The sequence below is a fragment of the Echeneis naucrates genome, chromosome 2 (assembly GCF_900963305.1).
Source record: "Echeneis naucrates chromosome 2, fEcheNa1.1, whole genome shotgun sequence".
NCBI lineage: Eukaryota > Metazoa > Chordata > Actinopteri > Carangiformes > Echeneidae > Echeneis > Echeneis naucrates.
The window spans coordinates 7460398-7470808 of NC_042512.1; the positions used below are offsets into that span (position 1 = coordinate 7460398).

Genomic DNA, 10411 nt, shown 5'->3' on the forward strand with positions numbered 1-10411 from the left:
GCTGGACGGCCCAGAGCAGCAGTCATCATGATGGAGGCGTAGGGGAGACTGAATGGCAGCCATAATGCCATTCTCCGTGCCACAATCAGTCCTCAGTCTCATGAGAGGAGATTCTCAGCGATCACTGTTGGCTTCTTGTTATTTGTCGGTCCACATTGGAGCCACAGCACTTTAGGTGAAAAAATCCATCCATGCGTCCTGAGAGAGCCAGTTTATCAGAACCATCTGCATGCCACATACAGTTCGCTCCCATTGAGTAGCAGCTTCTTCTTAGAAACCTTCTGCGTGCTCTCTCATTCATCACATCATCTCTCTTCACTCGAAGATTGGACTTTTGTCTGAGTACCTGCCACATCGTCCGATAGCCAAACAGTTGTCCAGGTCCACGAAGTTCCAACCTGATGGCGTTTGGAGAGGAATCATCCTTTTAAGAGTCCGCAGGCTGATGTTTGCACCGTGTAAACTTCACATCATGCTTCAGTAGATCAGGTGCTGCTACCTCCGGATCTGTATATAATGGGAGTGTTTTCCCTCTCTGAGCTTTTAAATCAGCTCCATGTGGCGCCATCAATCCATGTTTATCTGCTAAAATAACAAAAAGATATCATTCATTTCACACACACACATATTGACTTCCATATTTTACAGATATATCCACACACGTACCTGGACCTGTTTCCTTTCGGCCCACAGTTCTTTTGACTTTGACTTTCTGTCCTCCATGAATTGTTTATATGATGTTCATGGTTGTTCTGCTGGAATGAACGGAGTTCCGTATCAACACAGAAAGTTAGCAGCAGCTAAAACAATCAGCAACAATTGTGCATTTAGCATAACTGTAAGCCTAACATAAAATAAATAAATAAATACTAGAACGCATACTAACTAAACGCGTTGCTATTCCGTGAACGAATGGCTGCAAAATGAAACGGTGCACTTTAATTCACTGCATGTCTGACAGCGGCTTCAGCTAGTTAGCGCGATGCTACACTTAGCTTGTTTAGCATTTTCCGGCTGTTTATTAGATGTCTCCTGTGCGCGTGCTCCTTCCGTCTGGTCCGTTCATCAACGTTAAATATTCTACAGATCGTCCGCACGGAAAACACAACCGCGTAAATTGGCTCAAGTTGTTTCCACAAAAAGGCCAAAACATCATTTACTCCATGCTGCCATAAACTTTCACTCTGCAAAGTTTTCCCGCCACACAAACCGATACAAACTTTTTGAGCTCACAGTCAATCTTCTTCTGGATCACTTCCGGCATTTGGTACATTCCCCTTCCGGAAGATTCTGTCGTTTGGAAATTTGTTTCGGGATTTGTAAAAGTGTTCTGCCACTTGTAAATTAGTTTTCTAAAATGTACATTTGTTTTGTCCGTGTTAAAAGTGTTTATGGTAATTTTGTTTTAATAAAATGTAAAAATGTTTCCCAACATGTAAATTTGTTTGACGCTTTGTAAAATCGTTTCGCACTTTGTATTTTTGTTTTGTACTTATCGGCCACCGTACCATTCTGATGTAAAACTGATGGAACGAGTTAAAGAGGATTTTTCGACTCCTCTCCACTCCAGCTGTGAACATTCTGTCCAATACACATCCCTCATAAAGTCAGAAACAGCAGAAATTAGTACGAGGTTTAAACTGTCAGATTTCAGAAAGTGGACAAGAATTTTAAAAGTTGAACTAAGTTGAAGTTTAATAGTTGAAGGTTTTGTGAACATTTTAAAGTTTGAATGGAGTCTTTAGTTGAAAGTATGCGGAAGGAGATCAAAGATGAAAAAGCATGAAGAGCGTTTGAAGATTTGTCCCATTTATTAAAAATGTAAAAAATAAACCTATAAAAAGTTAAATATAAAAAAAAAATGTAAAAGTGTAAAGGCTGAAAAGTCTCAGCAATCATGTCCTGAATTAGCTGAACATTTTGATATCAGTATGCTGTCGATGGCAGCCTGTTGTTAATCTGACTGAACAATAACTGGTCCTGTTTTGGACCTTTATTTTTCCTTTAAAAACGGCTCCCAACAGTAAACACACATTTTAACATAAAAATGTTAGAAAATAAATCCCAGGGCCCGAAGTACTGTGGGATCAGGCGGAGACCTCTGTTCTTAACTACTTAAGAAAAGAGACTTTAGAGCAAATCTTTGCATGTTAATATCCGTCCATCTTCAGAGTCTTTGTGTCTTTGGCTTCATCTTAATGAGAGCTCTCTGGAAACACATTTATCCAGCTGACAGAAAGCAGAAATCATAAATGAGCTGGCTTCGTTTCCCTTTCCTATCACTGAGTCAATCACATCTCTGGCTTTATCTGCTGTGGATTTTGTTCTGGCCGACTTCATTTCTTCATCACTGAAAACACCACGCTCAAGCAGTTTATCCAGAAGCTGGTTGAGAACAGTGTCAGACACTCTCTGAATGAATTCTGCCCGAACAGCACGCAGCCTTTCTTCTGCTTGGAAGTTGTCGTCAGCTGGGAGGCCGCTTTGAACAGTTTCCCTTTTTGGACCTAACATGAAACCAGATGAAAGACTGTTTAATAATCACCGATAACAACCAGCACTTTAAAACATTGTTGGGATCTTTGTTGAAACTTTGTCCAATTCACACAGTGCAACAGCAATGATTGTGTACCTTTATTTCATGTCAAATGACATTTTTTTGGCCTCAAACTTCATTTAGTGTGAGACACTTTTTCATATATTTTAAATAAAGGAAGATTTAATTTTTACTTGGCAGAAGGACTTTGCATTTCCACACTTCTGTTCCGTCTTCATCTTTGACCATCACAGTCAGTGTCTCTGTGTTTGGAGTCAGGAAAACCATAAATGTAGGAAAGAAATTTGGCCCATAATTTAAGTAAAACTCAGCAGACTGTGAAAGGAGAGACAAAACAGAGGAAGAAAATGTTTATCTACTAAATCCACTACTCGTTCTACGACAGTGATTCTACAGCAAAGTGACTAGATGAAATGATTTCAAACAGTGACACAGCTCTCAGAGGAATAGGAGGACAGTTTTATGGTTTTGATATCTGTTAGAAGTGTATGGAGGTTTGACTCACCTCAGGCTGTATTTCAAATTCCTCTGAAGCAGAGAGGACACTGTATCTTTGGTCAACTATCAGTTTGCAGGCAGAAGGGAGCGTGATGTGATCAGCCTTTTGTTGTTCAGAAACCTTCAGCAGCAAGACATAGTGTTAGCGCTGGAAGAGTAGACTCATTTTGAAAAACACACATAAAGATCCTGATCTAAAGCTCCATTCTGTACTGTTTGATTATTTGGACTCATTAAGCTGCTGTTTGTGACACATACTGAACTGGCAGGCAGAAATTAACACCAACAGAAGAGATTTAAAGGTTAACAGTTCAGATGTCAAGTTTCCAAGAGTCCCAGTATGAGAATGTTTGATGAAGTTTGATAGTTAAAGTCACTGAAACAAACTTCACCTCAGACAAAGGGAGGTTGCTTGGCAGGAGAAACACATCCAGTATTTGAATGCCTCTGTCCGGAGGTCGGAGGAACAGGAGAACTTGGGCACAAATAGGTTTCTTGTTGTTGAATAACCTCTGTAGCATCTCTCCCAACCAGACGAGGCCAAAGGCAGAGAGATGAGAGACTTTGACAATCACATGAGTGTCTGTGATCTCCAGAGGTTTGAGGAAGCTCATTCCATCATCAGTGATGTGGACGACAGACAGCAGACCTTCAGAGGGCAGAGCTGGGAAACAGAGACACGTTCTATAAAATGATAGGGATGGTCTTATTCTATATCCAGGACAGGAAGAGCTGTGTGTCTTTGTGATGTTCAAGCCTTCGTTAGTTTCCCAAAATCCAAACTAGTCTTCTTGAAGAACCATCTGATTGATATCACACATCAGACAACATCATCCTTTGATCTATATGTTAGAAAAGTCTTTCTTTTCCACCATTTTACCAAAGGAAAACTTTCATTGCTTTATTCATAATTAAACTCTTCAGAGTGCCTTAATGAGGTTTGTTGAGTCAGTGGACTGTGACTGTAACATTGTCAGGCTGAGATTGAAGTTCAAAATAAAACTAACTCTGACAAAGTCTGAATGGGAAGTCTGTCATCACAGCAGGGCTGTTAGAACAGATAACAGGACTGTGGGCTTTTAATCATCGCTCTAAAAAGCACTAATCTCTATCTCACCATCTTCTGCCTCACAGTGTGGGAGGTGGAGCTCACAGACAGCGTCCTCAGGAGAGTGGATATTGAACAGCGGCCCAGCAGCCATCTTGCCAGCTGATTGGAGGAGGCTTTCATCCCACTGGACAGTGCTGTAGAGGAGCTCTGCCTCCTGATCAACAACAAACACCAGTCCAGTTAAAGAACACTGGAACATACCTGGACCAGGACACCTGAACCTGCAGGACACAGAAGGTAGAATGAGCCGACACACAAACACCATATAACTGTCTAAGAGGAGCACACTGAGCATGAAGGGGAAGAGGAGCAACCATCCATGAGACCACCAACACTGCAGAGATGACATCAGCTGAATTACCTGTATGACACTTTGGTAGATTCAGTTTTCAGTTCAGGTGTGAAGCTCTGTGGAGACTGTGGTCCAGAAAGAAACATCATCAGTTTGACTGGAAATAACCAACACACAGGTCAATCTGAACTGAAGCATTCACACTATGGGCATGCTAAAAGAACTCAAGGGAACAAACTGGACTTAAACTGTACGTGTCTCTGTCTTCACTCTTATTGTGATCTAACTCAGAAACTCTTTGTCCATCACAAAACATAAAAAATTTAAACAACAGTTTCAGTTTCTGTCCTTTTCTCCTTCTCTGCTCAAAGAGATTAAATCATTGCCAGCTACAGGAGATATTGGTTGAATATTTGTTCTCCCCTTCCTGCCATGTGCCGAGCCTCTAAATCAGTCTGGAGCATCAGGACAGATATTTGACCTCTCACCTTGTCTGGCTTTTTGTCCTCTGACACAATCATCTTTGTCTCTGCTGTGTTTGGACTCTGTTTGACATCAGAATCACCTGATGGGAGGAGAAGACACAGCAGATGGCAGAAATCAGTGTTCACATCCTCTGACTCAGATCTGATGATGGAGGAAACTGTAGAGTCCTGCAGCAGCAGCTCAAAACCTCCTGTCATCACGTTTCTCTCAGATGATCCTGGTTTTCTATTGGCTGTGTACCAATCTGAGTGGGCGGGTCCAAAAATCTGCTGACTGGACTCAGTCTGTAGCTGTCTTTATTCAGTTTAAGTTACCAGCTGCAGCCACATGTTGTATTTATAGACTGACTGATAAACAGCTGCTGTGCTGTAGAAAGTGAAATTACAATCAATCTGGGATTAGCTCCGTGTGGATGAACAGATAAGATAACTCCATAGAACTAAATGATCCAGAAATATCCTACGTACAATAATCACCATGTTTACTGAAAGGATCCATGTTCATCTGTTATATATTACATGAAATTAAAAACCTCCACACATTAAAATAAATCTGAAATAATATGGTTCTGTAACTTTTACCTGAAATTAGCCTGAAACTTTAATGTATAAAATGATCAAGCAACATGTAGTATAATATTATTAAAATATTGAAAGAAGTACAAACAAGCTCACAGTATTTAACTTAAATATGATCATGTGATCAGGCCCAGGTGGCCATGTGGCCCAAACATGTTCAAACTTTAAGGATCCAGGTTCCCCAAAAGTCTGTTGTTGAAACGTAATGAATAAAGATCTTGATGAAGAGAGCACAGTCAGTTTGGTGAACAGGACTCAGAGGTTCTATACTCACAGGTTTTCTCTGTAGAAGCTTTAATCACTCTTCCGTTGAACCTGCAGAGACAAAAACAACCACTACAGTGAGACAGTGAGTGGAACATACTGAGGTTCTGTCAGAGTTAGTTTATTAAAAACACACAGTGATGATCCAACATCAGTCTCAGCAGATAAATATCAACTAATCCTATATAAATTAATCTGATTAGTCTGAATATTATTAACCTCCTGGCTTCCACATATGAGGCCATTATACTTCCACTTAGTGCTGGCAGAAAAGTAGAATACATTTTATAATACGTTAGAGTCATACGACCAACAACACACCCGAAAGAGAAATTAAAAATGCATTCCATGCAAGAGTTATTGTCTTAGGAGGTTAAGTAATGTTGTCTTTTTTCTTAGAATAGATAGGCGCCCTGTGGTTCACTTTAATATTACTAATTATTATTAACATTCTGGTAACCAATAATTGAGAACCAATCCATGCTGAGCAGGAATCATCATGGAAAGCAGCTCTGCAGCAGGCTGGGTTTAAAGGTTCTGTAGTGTCGGGGTTATCATTCTTGCCTCACACACTAAACTTCCTTGGTTCGAAATGGGGCAGGAACACCTGTTGTTTGGCAGCAGTGGCTCAGTGTGTTGGGGCTTGTTTCATTCCCCAGCCCGGACAACAAAATGTGGAGTGTGGAATGGTGGTCCGGGGGATGGACTCTTCTTCAATTTTCAAGACCGGGCTTAAAACTTTCCTGTATGACAGAGCTTATAGTTAAAAACAAAGTCCATCTACTGTTTAGCTATGCTGCTATAGGCCTCGACTACTGGGGGAAGGACTGAGCAACTTTCTCTCTCTCTGTCTCTCTACCCCCCTCTCCATACCCTTCGCATGTGCCGACATACTTCATCAGTTTGATGAGGACCCTGTCCTCATCCTGCAGGTGGTGAATCATCGCTACCTCACGTTCCTGCAACGCCTGCTGCTCCCATATTTCTATGAACTTCATACAGCATCATATGTTCCTGCCTACACCTTTGTTGAATATCCTCTCTCTCTCCCTGAATCCACAGTGGAGATAAAGAGCTGAGTCATGAAGGTTCATCACTTTACTGATGATTTACTGAAGGTCCATTTAAACTGAGAGACTCAGACAGACAGACGGACGGATGGACAGACAGACAGGCAGACAGACAGACAGACAGACAGACAGGATTCTGGTCTGCAGAAAGACCACATGGTGACAGTGTGATGAAAGAAGATCAGTGATGTGCAGCTTTCAGTCAGACTGATCTCAGAGCTGTGACAGATGAACCTGATCAGAGAACAAACAGTCTCAGCTCAGATCTGACAGTTTGATGGACGAGGACCAGAATCTGAACATCTCTGAGTTCTTCAGATGGAATCTGCTTCATTTGATGGTCACATGATCACAACAGTCCTCTGACTGATCTGATTGGCTGACTGTTTTCTCTCTGTCTTTCTGTCTAATTGTGAAATCTGTTTCTGTTCTCCTCTAACAGCTTCACTCAGGAGTTTGAAGGTTCACAGGAAACACTGAGCCTTTGCTCTGATACTGGATTTAAACAATATTACTGAAAGGAACATGAACTGTGTCCAACTGTACTGACCTCAGAGTCTCCAGTCTGAAGTCTGGACTCTTCACAAGATCAGAAAGATCCTTCAGGTCTGAATCTTTCATGTTGTTCAGACTCAGGTCCAGTTCTCTGAGATGGGAGGAGTTGGACTTCAGAGCTGAGACCAGAGAAGAACAGCTGATCTTTGACAACCTGCAGCTCTTCAACCTGAGTAAAGAATAAAAGATGTGACTTTAGGAGACGAAGTACCTGCTTCAAAGCGTTCAATGTTTCATCTCTTGTTCAAAGGTGAAGACTTAGAAAGTAGATTTTCAGCAAATGATCGAAACAGCTGAACCAACATGAAGCAGCTTCACAACAGTCAAATACACTCAAATACAGGCAGGGACATACAGCTCTAATTAATAATAATGACAACATGCTGCTGTCCATCAAGACGCAGTGACTTCACCTCTTAAACTCTACCAGCTCCACATGTGGCTCCATCTGTACAAAATAATGTTGATTTGAGATTCTTCTAAATATCCTCAAGTTTTCAAAGACAACAAACATGCCAGACTTGACTCGGGAGAAAAGTCAACACATGAACATTTTCACTTCATTCAGCAGTGACCACGTTTAACAGTTTGGTCTGAATGTCAGTCAGTCTGCTTGAGTCACATGACTTTATATTTGTTTTGGAATAAGAAAACACTGAATATATATTTGTTCATGTCAGTGTGGGACAATGTTTCCTGTCGAAACACTGAAGGATTTTTCTTATTTTTCCCAAGTTTTAAATCTGTAGTTCAACATTTCTCTACCACAGTTACTGGACTAAACCAGAGAAGAAGAAAACAGACGTCAGCATGAAGATCCTCAGTGAGGATCAGTATAATATCAGCCTGATGTCTGCAGGTCAGAGTCACCACAACTGTAACATCATATTAATCTGAGAGCAGAAATAAAACATGAGTCTGACCTCAGAGTCTCCAGTCTACAGTGAGGACTCTTCAGAAAACCACACAGATCCTTCAGTCCTGAATCCTGCAGGTCATTGTTGTGACTCAGGTCCAGTTCTCTGAGATGGGAGGGGTTGGACTTCAGAGCTGAGACCAGAGAAGAACAGCTGATCTCTGACAACCTGCAGCTCTCCAACCTGAATAAAGAATAAAAGATGTGACTTTAGAAGACAAAGTTCTTGAACCTGAAGAGGATTTTCTCTCAAAAATATAAACCTGTCTGCAGGTCAGAGTCACCACAACTGTAACATCATATTAATCTGAGAGCAGAAATAAAACATGAGTCTGACCTCAGAGTCTCCAGTCTACAGTGAGGACTCTTCAGAAAACCACACAGATCCTTCAGTCCTGAATCCTGCAGGTCGTTGTGACTCAGGTCCAGTTCTCTGAGATTGGAGGGGTTGGACTTCAGAGCTGAGACCAGAGAAGAACAGCTGATCTCTGACAGACTGCAGCCCCACAACCTGAATAACAAATAAAAGATGTGACTTTAGGAGACAAATTTCCTGCTTGAAAGTGTTCAATGTTTCATCATCTGTTCAGAGCTGAAGGTTTAGAAAGCAGAAGTTTAGAGAATGAAATTCAAACAGCTGAACCAAAGAGTATGATCTCTTGTATAACGCAGAGATGGTCTTCTGGTCAGGGATGGAATTTTGGGTGGGGGCATTTCCCTTGCACTGTTTTGTATGGAGTCAGAACAATCTCATAATGAATGAACTCTCGTGGGGGCTTTCGTACTCATATTTTACAGTGTCGTAGTCGTATTTCAGACTTCACAAATGTGATTTTGAGGCACACTTATAAGATAAATTTATGGAGCATACAAATTGCTGAATGTGCAGTTATGAAATCTGTGCGTTGAATTTTGAGACTGATCTGACGTTGCAGTTCAACCAACATCACCATTGGCTGATAAAGCTGTTGATCAATTGCATGGAGAGACTCAACTTCAACCTGTCAGTAACATTTATCTGACTATCCCCTTGTTGTAAATCATTCAATGTCACTGAATGAGTGGAAGCATCCTGCTTAGCAAAGTTAAATGTTTGAATGAACATAAACTATGTGACTGTATGTTACATGCCGCCTTTGTGAAAGGTGTTGCTTATTGTTGCCATAGTGACGACAGTCGCCAACGGTTTAAGTGTGGAGAAATGTAAGGGGCCACATGAATGGCTGATGAATCTGTCAATCAAAAACATACATTTGATTGACAGCTTTACCAGCCAATGGTGACGTTTGTTGGAGGCTGAAGTGTGCGACTTAAGTTCGACTGGAGCTCCCATCTGTTAGCTCTGGCAGGTAAGTCCACTCTAAAACCAGTCAAACTGTCAACTACACAACCTCCAAAAGTTCTACACAGAAAACATAACTCATCATTAATGATATATTTGAAGAAACATGAATCGCTGAATGTGGAAATCATACTTAAATATGCAGAATCTATTCTGATCTATGTCATCTTTAATGGATTATAAGGATGGGTTCAAAATTAAATATATAAATAAATTGTTGATTTTCCCGATTCTGACTGATCTTCATTTGAATGATCTGATATCAGTCCACAGAATCCTGAGACTGATATTTAACATAGCTGGGAGATCAGCGAGGCAGACGGAGCAAACATGTTTCCTGCAGCAGAGACAGGAGGGCAACGGGGCAACTGCTCCCCCAGCAGACCAGCCCTTAGAGCCAATCCTTATCTTAGTGTGGAACCAAACCACTGCAGCTGATTGGACTAAAGCTTTGCTACACAATCACAGCAAAATGGATGTTTTCCTGAGGTGGTGATGTTTACATTAGGTATGTTTGGAGCCACCTTATTTCCACTGCTGCAGTGTGTTGGTCATGTACATTCATGTAACTGCTTTGGGGTCAGTGGTTAATGTAAACATTATTATTCTAATAATGGACCAGGTGGGAAGGTTCCTTGGAAAATGAAAGCATTAGTTCTGACAACCTGTTTGATATTCAAACTAAATTGGCATTATGACTGAAATATCCCAAACTGAACCAATAGAGCCATGTTACATGTGG

General features: G+C 41.1%; 1 protein-coding gene across 1 annotated transcript; it reads right to left on the reverse strand.

Annotated features, from left to right (window-relative positions):
- Window positions 1-1801: 1801 nt before the first annotated feature.
- LOC115057120 (NACHT, LRR and PYD domains-containing protein 1b allele 2-like) lies at window positions 1802-7439 on the reverse strand. Its single transcript, XM_029523979.1, has 9 exons — window positions 7407-7439; window positions 5797-5837; window positions 4947-5023; window positions 4528-4583; window positions 4173-4387; window positions 3448-3719; window positions 3063-3176; window positions 2731-2872; window positions 1802-2507 (listed from the first exon to the last, which is right to left on the reverse strand). The coding sequence occupies exons 3-9, from the start codon at window positions 4977-4979 to the stop codon at window positions 2191-2193; spliced, it is 1149 nt and encodes a 382-aa protein (XP_029379839.1). The 5' UTR covers window positions 4980-5023; window positions 5797-5837; window positions 7407-7439; the 3' UTR covers window positions 1802-2190.
- Window positions 7440-10411: the final 2972 nt, after the last annotated feature.